Source organism: Dromiciops gliroides, chromosome 5, assembly GCF_019393635.1.
Source record: "Dromiciops gliroides isolate mDroGli1 chromosome 5, mDroGli1.pri, whole genome shotgun sequence".
Classification (NCBI taxonomy): domain Eukaryota; kingdom Metazoa; phylum Chordata; class Mammalia; order Microbiotheria; family Microbiotheriidae; genus Dromiciops; species Dromiciops gliroides.
The window spans coordinates 63353893-63373578 of NC_057865.1; the positions used below are offsets into that span (position 1 = coordinate 63353893).

At 40.2% G+C, this 19686-nt stretch overlaps 1 protein-coding gene across 1 annotated transcript in view; it reads left to right on the forward strand.

Annotated features, from left to right (window-relative positions):
* Positions 1 to 1074: 1074 nt before the first annotated feature.
* GPR158 (G protein-coupled receptor 158) overlaps positions 1075 to 19686 on the forward strand; it is a 441872-nt gene continuing 423260 nt past the window's right edge. The window contains 1 exon segment of the mRNA XM_043967006.1: positions 1075 to 2394. Coding sequence (XP_043822941.1) covers positions 1514 to 2394 — 881 coding nt within the window. The 5' untranslated portion in view covers positions 1075 to 1513.

A 19686-nucleotide genomic window follows, 5' to 3' on the forward strand; every position in this document is an offset into this window, starting at 1 on the left:
AAAGTAGTTGTTTTTATTTTTTAACCAAAACTAAGGAAGATGATTTAATAATTTGCCTAAAATGAGCAGATGCACTGGAAACTGTTTTCCCTCTTTTTTTTTTGAGGTAGAAACGCAAGCCTACTTATTATTCCCCTCTATGTCCCTAGACACAAACCCCAGAGCAAAAGACTGCTCTAACTGAAAATATGAAAATATCAACATTATTTTCCAGACTAGATTTGCTTGGCAAGCTACAAAATTTCTGCTGTTTCCCCTAGGGTACCATATCTTTTGGAAGTCCTCCTCCACCTCCTCCACCTCCTCCTCCACCTTCTCAACCTCCTCCACCTCCTCCTTCACCTTCTCCACCTCCTCCACCTCCTCCACCTCCTCCTTCCTCCTCCTCCTCCTCCACCTCTACCTCCACCTCCACCAACACCACCATCAACACCTCTCCTCCACAACCACCTCCTCCTCCTCTCTATCTTCCTCCCCTTCTTCCTTCTCCCACTCTCTTCTTCCCCCCTTCTCTTCTCCCTGTTTTCCCTCCTCCCAGCCGCTTGTGTCCTTTTAGGTTCAGCACTGGACAGCTCCCCACTTCAGCCCTGCGAAAGGAAGCGTGATGATTGACAGATGGATCGACCATTCAGGGAGCTAGATGACTGGATGCCGACCTACAAGGCCCCCTCTGAGCGCTAATAAGGGGTTGGTTGCAGTCAAGCTGCCTAGTTAACAGACCCTCTTCTCTCTCTCTCCTACCCCCCCCCCCAGCCCCGACCATGACTGGAGGGAGGAAGGAAAGAGTTTTCTTGGCCAAACCAAAGTATTTCAGTATTTAAATTAACTAAGCATCCTCTCCTCCATAGACAAGCACATCTCCCCCCGCCCCTTCTCTCTCCAAAATATATTTTTTGCTTCTTCAGATTTCCTTGCAGTGCTCTCTCTCTCTCTCTCTCTCTCTCTCTCTCTCTCTCTCTCTCTCTCTCTCTCTCTCTCTCTCTCTCTCTCTCTCTCTGTGCGCGCGCAATCAGAGCCTCCGTGGGAAGTGAATGAGGAGGAGCTTGAGTTGGGGAGGGGGGTGAAGAGGGGGAGAACTCGCCACTGGTTAGATGATGGAGCGGCGCTTGCAGGCGGCAGCAGCAGAAGCATCTCGTTAACACACCTCAATGAAAGCGGCAGTGGAAACGGATGGGGATAAAGACGTAAGCAGGCTAACTATAGCTGCTGTGTAGCGAGATGGGATGTAACCTGCTCAGATCAAGGCTGCGAGGTGCGTAATCCCCAGGGTTAGCCTATTGTGGAGAGGAGATCGCAGTCAGCATTGCCACAGGTGACTTGGTTTCCTGCTTACAGTTGCTTTGAGATCCAGGCTATTTTTAAAAATTCTTATTTTAAAAACCTCCACCTCCTCCCCTTGATACCATCTGTAGAAGGAAGATTAACAATAAAAATACTATTACGATTATTAATAAAAATTGAAAAGTGACTTCCCATCACCTCTGCTCCCCTTACTCCGAGAGAGACAAGAGACATGGTTTACCCCTTACTCCTTTGCTTCCTGCTTGCTCAGCTGGGATTGGGAGCAGCCGGATCCAGCCGTGACCCACCAGGGCGCCTGGAGCCCCATCGAGAAAGGACCCTTAGAGGGAAGCAGCATGGCCATCAGTCCGCCCGAGCCTCAGACACTTCGACTCTCTGGAGCGGGTCCATCGACAGCACCATCTTGGCGCAGAAACTCTCCGAGGAGGTGCCCACGGATGTGGCCTCTTACCTCTACACTGGGGACTCCCATGAACTGAAGCGAACCAATTGCTCCGGCCGCTTGGAGCTGGCAGCAGGCCTGCCGGGGAAGTCCCCCGCCATGGTCAGCCTGCACCCCTCCTTGCACGGGGCGATGGACACGCTTATCTACGCCACCAACTTCCTCAACATGATCAATAAGTCACTAGAACAGAACTTGCAGGAGGACCTGGAGTGGTACCAAGCGCTGATCCGGAGCATCTTTGACGATGAGCCCAGCATCTCACGGGCAGCCATTACCTTCAGCCCCGAGTCACTGTCCTCTCCAGCCCCCCAGATTCTCCTTCAGGCCACTCGGGGGGAGAGTCGAATCCTCCTCCAGAACCTGTCCTCCTCTGCTCACCATTTGGCCAACTCCACCCTGGAGACCGAATGGTTTCACGGCCTGAGGCGCAAATGGAGGCCCCATTTACACCGCCGAGGTTCCAACCTGGGGATCCGGGGTCTGGGCCACAGCTGGAGGTTCCGGGACAGTTCATGGGGGGAAAAGAACCAGGTCAGATGGTCTCTGCCGTACCTGGAGTGCGAGAACGGGAGTTACAAACCTGGCTGGTTGGTCACTCTCTCCGCAGCTTTCCACCGGTTCCAGCCTAACGTGGTTCCCGAATTCAGGTAGGAAGAGGAAGCAGAGGGAAAAAAAAAGACACCCCTCCCCCCCCCAAAAAAAGCCCAAACCAATAACAACATGCTGCTTGGTGTGTGTGTGTGTGTGTTTGTGTGTGTGTGTGTATTTTGTGTTCATGCGCGCGCGCCTGCGCGTGTTAGGGGTACTTACTATGATTTTGTTACCCTGCCCCATCCTAGAGACGGGGTGGGGGACCCTTCATGCAAGCATGACAGGAACAGGGAAGAATATGCCACCCCCACTTGTAACCCTAACTATTCAAGAAAAAATCCCCTCTCTGTTCACCCTCCCTGTACGGGGAAAAGAGAAGAAATATGGGGTGTATCCCATCTCCCCTCATTTGGGTAGGGTTTTCGGGGAAGGGTAGGGGAGCTCCTGTTGAATTGAGGAGTTCTGATCAAACCCTGCTTTCCTCAGTCAAGTGAACGTAGCGAGTACCTGCCTAAGCGCCCAAGGGAGAGAGCCTCTGGTATCCCAGAGGATAAAAGTGGCAGGGACCGGGGAAGGAGGGTACGTCAGCGAGAGAGTTTCTTGTCTTCGTCACTCCTAAGTCTGTAACCTCTGCCTCCTTCTAGTGTTGATTGACTCGCCGACGTGTCATTAGTTAGTTACCAGAGCGTATAAATAACAAAGGCACAATTCCCTCCAAGATTTTGTTAAGGAAATAGATTCTAGGGTAGAGAACATCGCCCTCTGATCAGTGGACTCCCTCTGCGCTCTTAACTCAGACCCAGCGTTGCCTATAATCTCGTATCTTTGAAAGATGAACCCCTCACACCTGCTTTTTACAGCTCTGAATTAGCTCAGGGGATGGAAAGATTCAAGTTGAATTTAGGAGGTTTGAATGTTGTGGAATGGGAATTGTCACTATTTAAAACTGTGGCGTTCGATAACTATATGAAATTGAAAAAATAGCTGATTACTTTTGAAGCTCCTAACCTCGAATGACCCGATCTCGGAACAACAGTCTCGAAAGGGTGGGAGTGGAGAATGATGAGACAGGGCTGAAGTAGGAAGTTCCAGGAAGGATCTGGAGTTTGACACACATTCCCTTCAATTTGACCCTCTCCCAATTCCTGAGACTCGGCTTCCTGAGGAGGTTTACGTTGTTTCTTTTCCTTTCTTTCTTCCTTTTTTTTTTTGGTAATAGAGTCAGAAGCCACAGAATTATTATTATAAAAGAGCTGAGAGCAGACAGCTGAACTGATAGAGAGCAGGCAATAAGATGTAGTGAGGGAAGCCCTGGACTGGAAGAGAGCTTTGCTCTAGTCTGGGTCTTAGGCATGAACTTGCTATGTAACCTTAAGAGTCCTTATGTGTAAAATCGGCGACTTGTTCTCTGTGAACCCTTTCCTTTCTCCCATAGGTGATAGTACTAGAGAGGAAAAACAATTCAGATTTCCTTTCTATTAACTATGCAGATTTTTTAGCTTTATGTGCTTCTCTCTCTCTCTCTCTCTCTCTCTCTCTCTCTCTCTCTCTCTCTCTCTCTCTCTCTCTCTCCTTCACTCCCCCCTCCCCCTCTCCCTCTCTCTCTCCCTGTTCCTCCATCCTCCTCCTCCCCTACCTTTTTACATCTTCAACATCCCCCCAATAATCCTTTACTACTCGAAGGGATCATCTCATTGCTTCTCGATTAGACACTAATCCTATTAGGAAGAGCTAAGCCCAAGTGCAAGCTCCTTGCCATATAATTTGCTTGGAAGTGCAAAGATCAGTTAGGTACTGTGAGTTCCTAGTGTGTAGCTTGCAGGAGATCACTTTCCCAAGGCATTCAAGGCAAAGGAATCTCAGGGATACTTGAGTTGGAATCAAACTTTTGTACTCAAAAGAATTTTTCAAAGAATATTTATGACAGAGAGGCAGGCCTTGTATCTGGAATCTTAGAAAGACAAACCCCTCATACCTGCTTTTTACAGTACTCTCAGTTATGGATTCCAGATTGTTTCAGGTCTTTATTTAAAAACATTTGTGTTGAAAAAGATTTTTAGAACTCAGGTCAAATATTCCTGGGATCATTAACTAGCCAAGACCCAAAGCTGAGAAAGCAGAAGGCCCTAAGTAAGGCAGCAGAATGCAATTTTCCCTATTCTTTTGCTTGGGTTTAGAGAACTGTTTCTGAGAATAGGGCACTCACTGATAGTCATTGGTCAGCTTTTAAAGGCATGAAGCAGGTCGAATTTAAAGTAGAAGTTAGCCAGCAGGGGTCATCCGAGTAACAGAACAAGATACCTCTTTTCCCATAGACCCTTTAGCATCATATTCTCTGATTTCCAAAGGTTGATGGGGGTGGCGTTTTGATACATAGCCAAAGTACCTTTCCATGGATTCCTGGAACCTGGACAGTTTAAATATTATGTTCAATTCACATGTTTAATTCTCAAGCATCTTTTAGGGCAAGAAGAGATGAGAAACAGTTAATGGAACTAAAAATAAATGTTTGTTTTATATGTTTAAGGTAATGTTTATATGAGGCTCATTCTCTTTTTGATCTCTAAATTCATAAAAGGAAGAGTCACTTCAAACTCTTAGTCATCTAATGTGGGTTGTTTTTTTTCACTTCTTTAAAACAGCAGAGAGATATGGACACAAAAGATAATACAGTGAGACTCAAATGAATCATTTCTTAGAAACTAGGAGGCCACTAAAAGCATTATGTTAAAAAAGAGTATTTTGTAGCTCAGGAATTTGAAAAATATTTCTGTAACAAAAATCTATTGATAAATGACATACAATATTTAATGAAGGAAAAGTCAACAAAATATCTTTGAAACTTTAACTTTCATTTGATAGTCCACAATGTTTTTTTCTTTACTTAGAAGACTCAGCCACTTGGACCATATTATTTGTAGAGGAAGTAAATATAAAACATTAAATCTTAAAATAAAGTTGAAAAACTACTCAAGGAATATATAAACTCTAAGGAATATACAAACAAATCTCCTTTCTTGATATGAATAACAGAAGATTCAACATCCAGTTTAGAACATAGATGAGGAGGGAGACATTAATTTACTATCTCCCTTTCATTCCAGAAATTTGCATGCAATTCCATTCAACTGAATGTCTCTTGATTCATTGATTATGGACACATGATATGAGCACATTTAAATTCATTTCAGCAAAAATTAATTGAGCACTTAGTATGTTGAAAGCCCTGGGCTAGAAACAGTAGATATAGGAAGAGACATGTAAAATGAATTAGATATAGTTCTCACAGCATAATCTTATAGAGTATATAATAATAGTAGCTAGTATTTATATATAGAACTTTAATATTTTCAAAGTTCTTTATAAATATCTCATTTGATCCTCACAACACTGGGAAGTAGATGCTATTAGTATCCCCATTTTTCAAAAGAGAAAACTGAGGCAGACAGCTGTTAAGTGATTTGCTTAGGATTATATCACTAGTAAAAATCTGAATCTGGATTTGCACTTGGTTTTATTGACTCCAGGTTCAGTGCTCTATCCATTTCACCACCTGGATATTAATAATAATAATAATAATAATAATAATAATAATAATAATAATGTGCCCTTTACTTTGATCCTCTTTTGATTCCTTAGATAAAATCATAGCTCTAGAACTTGAAGGAAATTTAGATGCCATCCAGTCCCAACCCTTTTGTAGTTGAGGAAATTCGGGTCCAGGGAGGCTCAATGACATCCATTTTGGCACAAGAGAAGATTAGAAATTGCCATTCAATAATGAGAACAGTAGTATAAAAATAGTAATTGAAATTAACTTCTTCCTAGATTGTGATAGATTGTTGATGCAATTTAGTCATGTTTGTTTTCTCCAGTCCATGATCAAGTATCAATAGCAGGATTTGGGGTTAACAAAACACATTTTTTTACCCCAAGAAACCTGAATGTAAACATTAGGTCATTTCTGGTTGAGTAAATAAGCAACTTTTAGATAGATAGCAGGCCCATTTGGATCACAATTCTTTCTGGATGTGAGTGTCATTTCAAAATCCTATATGATGCTAAATGGTACTCTTCTGAAGGTAAGAGACAAGCGAGGTGCCATCTAAAATTAATTGTCAAACTTTGGAAGAAAATTTGAAGCTCCTGAATCATGGGTATCATAGAATCATAGAATTGTGATATCTTTCTCATGTTTAACCTAAATCCCTCCTAGTACAATATTCATTCAGGTTTTCTTTTTTCCCCTCAGTGAAGATGAAGATTAATGGTCCTTCTAATAATTATATGTGTATAGATTTCCAGACAGTTAAATTATCCTCAATAGTTATAATCAGGCCTGGAACATGAGGGGGTAATGGTGACAAGGTGCCCACATCAGACCAAGGTAGACAGTAAGTGGTAGCTGAGTGTCAGACCAGTATAGATGAACTACTAATTAAGTAACTTATGGGAGAATAATAGTGTCTGCAAAAAGTTTTGACTCCTATTCTTATCATGATATAATTTAATGACTTACTGCTTTGCTTGGTGCATTTCATACTCAATAAAGGGGAGCAATTCCCATTGCAGAAGAGGGTCCCTAAACAAAGCATATCCCAACATAGGCCATTTCCTGTAACTTATTACCTGTGGGGTGGGCAGCTGGTAGCTTCCTAAACACCTAGTCTGTGGGAAACCCCAATGCAGTAAAAAGAGGTCCTGTCCATCCTGGTCCTTTTGGATTACAGATTCAGAGGTCTTCAGAGGTACCTTACAACCACTTCCTATATTTCCTCTAGTTTTTCTCACACATCTATCCTACTTTGTCTCCAGTTGGCTCAGGTAATGCTTGATTTGTTTGAATAAAAGTAATACCCAATAATTAATTTATGTGAACTGTTGATCTTTTTTGCCAATTGTCACGGAGTCTAATAATAATATATACTAGCACAATAATAATATATAATATCATTAAATGTGTATAACATTAGGGGCAGCTAGGTGGCGCAGTGGATAAAGCACCCGCCCTGGATTCAGGAGGACCTGAGTTCAAAATCGGCCTCAGACACTTGACACTAACTGTGTGACTCTGGGAAAGTCACTTAACCCTCACTGCACACACACAAAAATGCGTATAAGATTAACTTTGTTGTTTTATGTGATTATCACACTAAATCTTATAATGTTTGTAATTGTAGTTTGTTGCTCAAATCACCTTGTCATCTATTCACAACTTGGATATTAGTGTGCTACATTGATTGAATGTATTGATAAAGAAGTGATATAATGTTCTCCCTGGGTCCTCTCTAAGTATGGTTGACTTATGCTTACAGTGAGAAGAGTGGATGAAAGATTACTTAGGACTGTCTAACAGTGAGGTTACCCTTTCCTTGAATTTTCATGGAAACATTTTTGAATTGTCTTAACTTTCTTTTTTTTAAAAAAGGCAACCATATTTTCAGCCATTTTGGTTGATTTTCTGATTTTCAAGGACTTTTTTGCCCAATAGCTGCTGAGGCAATGTGTTATTGGGGCTTTTGCCAGAATTAAGCATTTGGGAATAGAAATGGGATTTCCAAAACAGTGGAAGCTATATATTTCTACTACTTAGGAACCCTCAGGTATAAATGTTTCAATTCACACTTTAAAAAAATTGTCCTGTGTCTTTGAACTTTAATTAAACAACTTTGAATTGAGAAGAAATTTAGAAACACAAACCTGTCTACAATATTCTTTGGCTTGCTTACTAAAGGATTATCCTCTCTTTTTCTTCGTGAAAACAGTGACCCTGGCCAACCTACTTCCTTTTTTTTCAGGTTAAACATTTTTATTTATATTTTTCTGTTCCAATCTCTATCCCTCCTTCCCTCCCTCCCCTCCCCCTTACTGAGGTGGCAAACAGTCAGATATGAGTTATACATATATGATCATACAAAACATCATCACTTAATGAAAGAATGTGAAAAATAGCATGTTTGTCTGTTCTACCTATATCATCAATATCAGTTCTTTTTTGGAGGTGGATAGTATATTTCATTAATAATCTTTTGGAATTGTCTTGGATTATTGTATTGTTGAGAATAGTCAAGTCATTTACAGTTCTTCATCGAACAATATTTCTGTCTCTGTGCAGTGTTCTCTTGGTTCTGCTCACTTCATAATACATCATTTCATACATGTCTTTCCAGGTTTTTTTGAAGTCATCCTGTTTGTCATTTCTTATTGCACAATAATATTCCATAACCATCATATACCACAATTTGTTTAGCCATTCCCCAATTGATGAGAATACCTTTGTTTTCCAATTTTAACCACCTACTTCTTTAAATACAAACATCGCCCCCTCCCCTCCCCATACACTATATTGGGTCAGGTGGCTGCTAATAGAATCAAACATTCCACTTATAAATAAGAATATTCAGGCAGAGTAAATAAAACCTCAGTTTCTACATCGGTAAAAGTCAGCTGAAATTTACTCAAGGCCAACACAAAGTTGTTGCCTCATAGATTTCTGATCTAAGGACTACAATAAACATCTAAACCGTCTCTCAAGATAACTGTAGAAACACTTTTGGAATGCCTCAACTTTCTTATTTTTTTAAAGACTACTACATTTTCAGCCAATTTGGGTGGTTTTCTGATTTCCAAAGACTGTTTTTTCACCCAGAAGCTGGGACAATAAATACACTATCTTGCTATTTGCTGGAACAAGCATTTGGAAGTAGAAATGGGATTTCCAAAATGGTGAAATTTATTTGAGAAGTATAGGTTTTTCCATTGGAGAAGAAATTGGAACTGTTGCTCATTTGATTTGATAGTTCCAACTGCCAGAAAAGCCCATGTTGCTTTCAGTTCAGTTTACTATGCACTTTTCAGGGTTTTAAGGATTTCTCATTTTAGGGCCAACAGCCCTATTAAGTTCAACCTATTCTGTATTTTAATATGACATTGTAATACAGAGATGTCAAGAAGTGGCTACTGCAATTATTCTTTAGACCAATGTGTCTTCAGCATAACAGCGCTGATGGCTTTTATCTCACTGCAGAAATGGGTGGATCCAATGTGCTAACTCTTTTCAGTCCCGGGATGGTGTTTGTATGATTATTTAAGCAGAATAGCTTCACAGTGCATCAGGATCATGATAACCTTCACATTGTAATTGCCACCATCTGAAAAGAGGCAACATAGTGATAATGAGAATAGACTTTGCTGTAAATAGCCTTATTGGGTACTGGTTGTGTATAATCCTGGCATTTTCTTTGAGCAATGATTCCTTTATTTATATTTTAGTCTTTTTCTTCTTTTCCCCATTCCTTTCCTTATTTCCTCTCTTCTCCTTTTTTCCTTTCCTTTCCTCTCCTCTCTTTTTCTTTCCTCCCGCTCCCCCTCCCCCATTTTCCCACTATCGCTAACAGAGCTTTTCTACATGGGTTTCTTAGTTAAATACTCACAAATGAAGCAATTGTTCCCTGACATAATGAATTCTATAGTAAAATCTTAGCTAACTAGAATGCTTGGAGAAATTGATGTTCACATAAATTGAGTTTTCAGGTTAACTGGAGTTTAAGCGGAAATCCTCATTGGTTTCCCATTAAAGAGGCTTTTCTTGAATTTATATTTCATTTATTCATACTTTCATTCATCTATTTATTTGTGAACACCCCCTTCTTTTCCCTCTCTCTTACCCAGTGGCTACTTACTGTCTAATTTGGATTGGCAAGGGATCTTTGACCTGTTAAATTTATGACCTGACTAGTTCAAACCTTCTTTAAGCCATCTGGTGGTCCCCAGCTCCCACAAGGTTCACTATATTAATGTTTAACTTTGTGTGGACACTTGATGGGCTCAGCTCACTGAAGCTCAAACTTCCCAGCTCAAGAAATCTACAAGCCTCAGCTTACTCAGTAGCAAGGATTACAGGTGTATACTACCATGCCCAGCAGCATATTCATTCATTAATCATTCCATCCATCCATTCATCCATCCATCCATCCATCCATCCATCCATCCATCCATCCATCCATCCATCCATCCATCCATCTATCCATCATCTATCTATCTATCTATCAATCATCTATTTTTATTTTATTTTATTTTTGTGGGGTAATGAAGGTTAAGTAACTTGCCCAGGGTCACACAATTAGTAAGTGCAAAGTGTCTGAGGCTGGATTTGAACTTAGGTCCTCCTGAATCCAAGGCCAGTGCTTTATCTACTGCACCACCTAGCTCCCTCATTTTGAAAATATTTTTAGCATATTTATTTGAAAAATTTTAATTTACTTAAAAAATTCTGAACTTAACAAATACCAAGTAAACCTCATAGTTCTACGTGTAACCACAGATTTGCACCAATTATGGATTATTTTTCATTTTAAGTATTCAACAAATTCTGCAAGTTACTTCCAAAGCTGTTTTGTCTGCGATTCCTACTGAAGTTCTGTTCTTTTCTGTGCATGTATAAGTCTACATATAAAGCATTGTGAAATTGTGGCTAGAGAGCTGGCCTTAGACTCAGAAAGATGTAGGTGCAAGTCCCACTTCTGACACATACTATCTATGTGATCCTGGACAAGTCACATGAACAGTACCTTAAGCATATCTGGAAAATTTAAATTGCAGAGAAGGTGCCAATATGAATCATAGGTGAAGTTCCTCTCTAGGACCTCCTTGTGCTGATGAAATCATAGGACCATTAAACAACAACAACACTTTATTCCTGGCAGAAGCACAGTATAGATTAACAAAAAAATCAAACATCTCTGTTAATCGTTTGATATATAAGATATATAGGAAACTAAAGAAATATGTAAGACCAAAGGCTATTCCCCAATAAAGACCATCATGACTGGGGCTGGCTAGATAGAAGAAGCCATGTAAGGCACTCACAAATCAAATCCTGCAGTAGCCCTTTTAGATATGAAGGCTTATGTCCTCCAGGACATAATTTTTGATCTGGGGCTGAAGTGGTAGAGAGGATGGTGAAGGGATGTCCAGAGTATTGATTTTGGGAGAGCAGATTTCAAATGACTCACGGAAAGGATAGATAGGAACTTTTCAGGCTTTTAGGGGCTAAAGTTTGCATTCTACTCTGAAACTGAAGGCAAATCACTTAACTGCTTGGTGCCCCAGGCAGCTCTCTGAAATGATAAATTGCAAAGCAATTGCAGATATACATTGATAGCAATGTTCTCTCTGGGAGTTCCTTAAACTTGGAAAAGCATGTCCTGTCCCTTTCCCACTGCACAGTAATGAGTTACACTTGGGACTGCTAGGTGGCACAGTGGATAGAGCACCAGCCCTGGAGTCAGGAAGACCTGAGTTCCAATGTGACCTCAGACGCTTGACACTTACTAGCTGTGTGACCGTGGTCAAGTCACTTAACCCTCATTGCCTCACCAAAAAAAACAAAATCAGTTTCATAAGTAGAGATTAGGGAGATGGACCTAGCCAGCAATGTATATGTAGACAAATCTAAGTCTTTTAGTGTACTGTATGCCCAACATGAATCAACAGGGTGATTCATGGCATCCAAGAAAGCTAATGTTATAGGAGGCTTCATTGAGAGATAGTGTCTAGGACTAGGGTGGAGACAATTCCGCTGTATTCTGTCCTGCTGTTCTGGGTGGCCTTTTGAATGGCCAGTGCTTTATATGATCCAAGAGGTCACTGCTATATGAAATCCTAATAGCAGAAGGAAGACTAAATTATGGACCAAACCTCTGTATGAGATTGGATCCATTCATTGCTGGTTGTTGTCATTCATTCTCAAAGAGGACCAATGACATAAGGAGGATGATGTCTTGATTTGCAAGTAAATTGGATTGAAGTGAGGCAGAGCTGTGCAAAGTCACCAGCTTCACTCTCTCCTCCAGAGCCATCTGAGTCCAGTGGCAGGATATAGATCAGGATGACTGGAGATGGCCCTGGATTGTAGTGGGAGACTGGTTTTTTTTTAAGTTAAGGTCTTTCTCAGGTTTCAGTTTGTTGGAGGCAATGCTTATCCAGTGATTAAGGGTAGGTCAGAAATGAGGCAAAGAAGGGCCTAATTTGCCTATTAAAAATAAAATTGGGAGGGAAAGACCCATTTATTCTATATTGGAACCACTAGTCTGATAGTCATTCTTGGATATTTCTTTCCTAAGTGCAAGGAATACTGATATTAATTAGCATATCATAATTTTGACTTAATAGTTTTCATTGAAATACATCATAACCTCTAGTAAACCCTTAGTTTGATTGTTAAAAATTCAACTGTTTTTCCCTTTTGTAACTTTTGCAAAAAGTCTTACTGTTCACACTCTGCCACTTTTCCCCTCTCCCTTTAATCTTTTACCCTAAGACAATGCATCATAGCTTCTTTGAGGTAAGTATTAGCTAATTTGGAGAAGCAGCCAAGGATAGGCCTTCCAGCCAGCTAGCATCCCATTTGTGTTGAAGGCTTCTGAGGATATCAAATATGTGTCAAGGTCATGCTGTCCAAAAAATCAATAATGAATTAAGAAAGGCTAGTGACGAACTCAGCTTCCTGTACCCTGGGCATCAGCTCTCACCAAAATTTTAATGTCAGATCAAGAAAATACTAATGAATGTCAGAAACAATGAATTTTCTCCATATATCTTTAAAAAAAACTCACTGGAATATATGTAAAATATGAATTAGGGTTTGCTCTTACCTTTCAGTGGTTCAGTAGTAAAGTTTAATATGTAGCTCTTCATTTAGAGTGCATTTGCTATTAAGTATTGCAGACTAGGCAGGAGAGACTGAACATTTCTTCAATACAACTCGCAAAACTGACATTTAGTTAGACATTTTTTGGAGGATTGTACAGTTTTACTCATGACATTTTTAGTAGAACATTGATAACTTCAGTGAACATGAGTGTGAACAAGATGAAGGAAGGTCTAGAGATAATGTTTCAATGAAGATACATTTAGTTTGTAGATCAATCCCATTTCCAATAATAGCTGTAGAAATAATAGTTGTCTTTGGATGTTTGAAGGATTGTCATGTGGAAGAGGAATAAATTTTCTCCTGTGTGGTACCCCAGGGCAGAACTCATAGCAAAGAGTGGAAGCTGTAGAGAAGCCAATTTAGGCTCTGTGCAAGGGAAGATTTCTGATAATTAGATATAATAATCTATGAAAAAAGTAAACATATCTGGCTTGAGAGATTGTCTCCCACAGAAGTTTTAAAACAAAGACTAGAAGATTGCTGGTTGACAAGGTTATAGGTTGAATGATTATTTTTCCATCTCTGGTTTGAACTAGATGGATTTTGGCATCCCTTCCAACTCTGAGATTCTTTGATTTTGTGACTGGCCAGTTTGCTGACCACCATGAAAGGAGTATTTTCACTTGCTGTTCACTTGCAACTAAATTCTTACAAAGCCAAAAATTCAAGGAGGAAGGAAAGGGAGAAAGAAATGCCAAGAAGAATAGAAATGAGAAAAAAAGAGAAATAGAAGAAAGTAGATAGTAGTGGTTAGGGGAGAGTGGAAGCAGTGACAAGGGTGAAGAGAAGCAGACCTACTGACAATGATGAGAAGTGACAGCAGAGAATTGAGATGGCCACAAGGGAGGATACCAAAGAAAATGAAAGAGAATAGCCCCAAAGAACAGGACTATTCAGTCAGAGGGGTGAGCCCATATTAATCCCAGCAGGTATCAATGAGGTGTGTGACAGAAGAAATACCAACTAGAACAGGTCTGGGGGGCATGCAGTCAAAGGGAAAGTACCACCCACCTCATAGTCCTCATGGGCATCACTGTACTCTACTGATGGAACACCAACGACTGCTGTCTGTACAGTGACTGAAAAGAGTCAGAAAAGTCCTCCCTGCATCAAGAGCTTCATGAGACAGTAGTGTTGAGCTGCAGTCACACTAATGGCATGATGTTGGGTTTTTTTTGGGGGAGTGGCTGGGCAGTCATTAGTACAATGACAAGCTAAACTATAATACTTTGCTCTTCACTATGTATATACAGTAAAATGCATTTGGATGTATTGCAAGAGTCCTATAGTGTGGATTGCAAGCCTCTTTCAGGGAAAAAGCAAGGTAAAAATATAAGAAAGCTATGCTAACCAAGAGAAAAAGGAGGTCAAGATACAACTTGAAAAGGGTAAGAACAGGACAATTTTGATGAACTAATGAAATACTAGTGAACAGATATTCTGTGACATCTAGGCTCAGAAAAAGATATCTGCATAAATTATTTACAGATTCTGATTCAAATAAAACCACTGATCACTGTTATACTACATGTGTGGCCCAATTAGGGTACCTAGACTTTCTCATCTGAAGGGTTTTTGTAAAGTAAGCATTTATCAAGCATTTAAGCAGTGGGTATATAAATGCAGTTCCTCCCCTAAATGATCTTACATTCTTTCAGGTGAAACACCATGTACACATGTAAGTAACTATATTATATGCTCCAAATAAGTATAAGGTTATTTCTGTAGGGTAGAGGTATGGAAAAGCATCTTTGGGTAGGGGGGGAAAGATCAGAGGGTACCCTTAGCTTTGGCTCAATGCCGATTAAAGATATAAAAGATTTCACTTTTGTAATATGTAACAGAAAATTTGAAGAATACAGAAAAACATAGGGAGACTTATAAACTGATGAAACGTGAAGCAAGGAAAACCAGGAAAATGATATACACAATGACTACCAAAATGTAACAACAAAACTGAGTGCTGAGTAATTACAACCAACAATCCTGGTCCTAAAGAAGAGGAGTGATAATGCTACAATTTCCCCTAAAATAAACTCTGTGGCTTGCCATCTTTCCCTACTGAAATTTTTGGTGATTGGAAGTTTGAGATGTCCTGGAGTTTTCACTTGGTGGATGCAAGCTTACAGATGAATAGATAGATGGATAGGGAAAGTCTTTGGATTAGCTCTTTGCTGTTTTTGTGTCTCTAGAGAAGGAACATTTCAGCACCATAGGCTTGCCTATTACTGGAAGACAGCTCACCCAGAGAAAGTCCAGGGCACAGGTTAAAAGGTTATTGTACTGTAGACTTTTTTCCCCCCACTGAACTCATCCTGGGTTTGCCTCAGTTTTCTAACCCTTAAAACATGGCTGATATTAATGGTGAGTGACCTCCTGGAAAATGATTATTTATTTGTAAGCTCCAAGGAAGCAAGGAATATATTTCTGGTATTTCCTAGTATCCTAAGTATCTAGTCTAGTGGCGACACACAGTAGGAGTTCAGGGAATGTTTGTTGCTTCTGCTATTTTGGAGACACTGTAAAAAAACCCACTACATCAATCTTGGCACCAGTATTGTTATATGTCATTTAGGTTTATATTAAAAGGATTTTCTGCCTCAGAGTTTCTTTTAATCATCCCATTTCAGTTGCCACTTTCTCTTCTCTCTTTCCATGACTACCATTAAACAGAACCATTCTTCTCTCTGCTCTGGTGCATGAGGTTTCCAGTTTTGTATCTGTGCCAATTCAGCTAAAGTAAAAGCATAAACTTTAATCTTTTTCTAACCGTTTCACACCTGCCAGTCATAAAAAGCAAACAAAGAAATGAGGAAACTTGAGAAGGAGGTGGTAGTGGTGGAGGAGGAGGAGGAGGAGGAGGAGGAGGAGGAAGAAAAAATGGAGGAGGAGGGGGAGGCTTGAAATAAAGATTCCTGCACTTAACTTGGTTTGGTACATTCCTGCTATACAGGGTTAAATCTATAAAGTAAAAATACATGGAAAATAGGTGAAAAGAATGAAAGGAGGGGGGGACTCCCAGACCCCAGATTTCTGCCACTTGAGATGAAACCCTATAGGTCCCTGATTTTTTCTAGGCTGACGGGGGACTGTTCTCATCCATAATTTCATGCCACGCGGTCCCTCTTGCCTTTTGCAGTTAGTTCAGTGACCTCAAGGGTAGGGGATGTCTGGATGAACAGCCAAATGAAGGCACAGGCAAGGAGAGAATAGAAAAATGAACACCTGTGTCATAACAGCAGAGGAGCATTTGTTGTATGTCTAGGAGGAAAAAAAGATGTCTATGGGTGGGGGTGCAGTGGGGCTATGTAACTCTATGTCAGGGACATTAGCAACTGAGAATTAGAATTCTAGCTTTCAAGAAGTAATATAAAGAAATCCCACCTCACCATAAAAGCAGAATCCGGTCATTAACTATTGACCTTTACTTCTTAGAAAAGAGCCCTTGCTTCTTGTTACATGTGCAATGGTGTATAAAACTTCCCCTGCCTGAATCATAAGACAGAGGGTAATATGTTTGTTAATTTCTGCCTCTTTTCTATGTCTGTCTCTCTTTGTTTCTATCTCTATTTCTAGTCCTCTTTCTTTTTGAGTGTGGCCCAATAAAGTAGCATTTAGTGTGCTGGGTAGAACATGAATATTAAGAAATCAGATTTTAGTGGGCAAAGGGAAATTAGGAGGAAGAATCCCTGGGAAGCAGGTCGAGGGGACAAAACAATCAAAGTTCTTTGAAGGAATAGGGTTGGCAGTATTAGCTAGGTAGACTAGGCGGCTGACTAATTATTTGTGTGATTATAGGATGCTACAAGTCTCCTTACTGCCCAATCCCTATCTGAAAATCTCCACCTTGAAAATCCTTATCCTGGAGATATAGACATTCTTTAAACAATTAAACATTAAATTGTAAATGTTCTTGGGAGATGTACTGATTGATAAACATAAACACTAAGGTACAGTGCACTAAAAGTGATGATATAAATTTCTTTAAGGGGAAGCTGATTTTTAATGGGGAATGGTAAGTCAAAGATAAATGAGATAGAAATCAGTAAAACACACTGGAAAGACCACTGACTCTAGAGATTGAGGACATAGGTTTGAATCCCACCTTTGACTATATGAACTTAGATAAGTCACTTACCCTTCCTAGTTTCCAGTTTTTTATTTGTAAAATGAAACTAGATGGCCTATCTGTCTCTAGATCTATATCTGAGGACATTAGGGTATGCAACAGAAAGTCAAAAGGTTGGGGCAGCTAGGTGGTACAGTGGATAAAGCACTGACCCTGGATTCAGGAGGACCTGAGTTCAAATCTTGCCTCAGACATTTGACACTTACTACCTGTGTGACCCTGGGCAAGCCACTTAACCCTCATTGCCCTGCAAAAAAAAGTCAAAAGGTACTGGGGAATGGGAAAAAGGAGGCTAGGGAAGGGAGGCTGGGTGGCTGAAACAAATCTTTGCTGAATTTACAACTTTTTTTTTCCGCTAAGGATATAATAAAAAGGGCACCAATAAGGGGCAGCTGGGTGGCATGGTGGATAGAGCACCCGCCCTGGAGTCAGGAGTACCTGAGTTCAAATCTGGCCTCAGACACTTAACACTTACTAGCTGTGTGACCCTGGGCAAGTCACTTAACCCCCATTGCCTCACTAAAAAAAAAAAAAAAGACTTTCGGGGCAGCTAGGTGGTGCAGTGGATAGAGCACCAGCTCTGGAGTCAGGAGTACCTGGGTTCGGATCCGGCCTCAGACACTTGGCACTTGCTAGCTGTGTGACCCTGGGCAAGTCACTTGACCCCAATTGTCTCACTAAAAATAAAAATAAAAAAAAGGGCACCAATAAGACACACATGACTATGATAAAAATAAAGATCATAAGGATAAGATGAATTCTTAGTGGATAAATGAATTGTATGAGGAACTGAAATAGATAGGAGAATCATAAAAAAGTCAGAGAACATAATAATGCTAAAACATATTTACACAGTGCCTTTGGATTTATGAAATGCTATCCTAACAATGACCTGATATTGTGATGTAAGTTGTATGAATATTATTGTTGTTGTATTGTCAATTAGTCATGCACAACTCTGACCCCACTTGGGGTTTTCTTGGTAAAGATACTGGAGTGGTTTATCATTTCCTTTTCCAGCTCATTTTCCAGATGATGAAACGGAGGGAAACAGGATTTAGTGACTTGCCCAAGATCACCCATCTAGTTTCTTAGGCCGGATTTAAATTTATGTCTTTCTGAATCCAGGACTGGCACTCTATCCACCGTATCACCTAGCTGACTCAGTATAAATATTACTTTTTCTTTTACAGATTAAGATTCGGTATTAGTGAGTATTATAGCTAGGACTTGAACCCAAGTTTCCTTCTTCCTAATCCTGTGTTCTTTCTACCAGAGGCCATAGGCTAAATATCTATTCAAGAAACCAAAGGCTTTTAGAATTAAATCAGAAAATTTTGTGAAAATGGAGGGTGGAGATGGCGCTTGTCTAGTTTTGAGTGTCAATTCCTCTGGAGTATTGGGATAATAGAACAGACAGATTATCTGTGCCTCTAAAGGGGCCAGCAAACTCTAGTCTCTAAGCCAAATCTGTCTCTCTGTCTGTTCTTGCACTGTGACAGATTTGTTCTTCTGACCATCATTTACCAATATAGATGTTGGATACTCAAACCAAGTTGCTAAGTCTATTTTGTCTAATTCTTATCAGAAAAACATTCATAGAAACAGATATTTAAGACATGGAAGGGAGTTTAGGGGTCATTATAATCCAATCGACCACCTCATTTTACAGAAGAGGAAACTGAGCCTCAGAGAACTGAAGTGACCAGCCCATATTAGCATATTAGAAGGCAGGTGTCTTGACTCCATACACCTCTCCTTTCATATCACTGTATCTGGACTCTGAATTCCACTGCACCAATGGATATCCTTACCCTGAACAATTTCCTCCTAAACTATTTCCTAAAGCATTCCTGTTCATTGAGGTTTTGCTGTGTTTGAGATGAGTGTGTTCTGATTATTCTTGGTAACCATTGGTTTTTCAAAAGTTTATAGGCTTACATTTTGTAATGATCAGCTGTGATAGACTTAGCTCTTCTTAGCAATACAATGATCCAACACAATTCCAAAGGACTCATGATGGAAAATGCTCTCCATATCCAGAAAAAAGAACTGTGGAATCTGAATGCAGATTGAACCATACTGTTTCTACTTATTATTTTTTTTCCTTTCAGAAGTTTTTCTTTTTTGGGCAGCTAGGTGGTGCAGTTGATAGAGCACTGGCCCTGGATTCGGGAGAATCTGAGTTCAAATCCGGCCTCAGACACTTGACACTTACTAGCTGTGTGACCATGGGCAAGTCACTTAACCCCAATTGCCTCACCAAAAAAAAAGAAAAGAAAAGAAAAGAAAGTTTTTCTTTTTGTTCTGATTCTTCTTTCACAATATGACAAATGCTGAAATATGTTTAATGTGATTGTACATATATAACCTATATCAGATTTCTTTCTGTCTTGGGGAGGAGAGAGGGGAGGAAAGGAGGAAGAAAAATTTGGAACTCAAAATGTTATAAAAACAAATATTGAGGGGCATCTAGGTGGTGCAGTGGATAAAGCACCAGCCCTG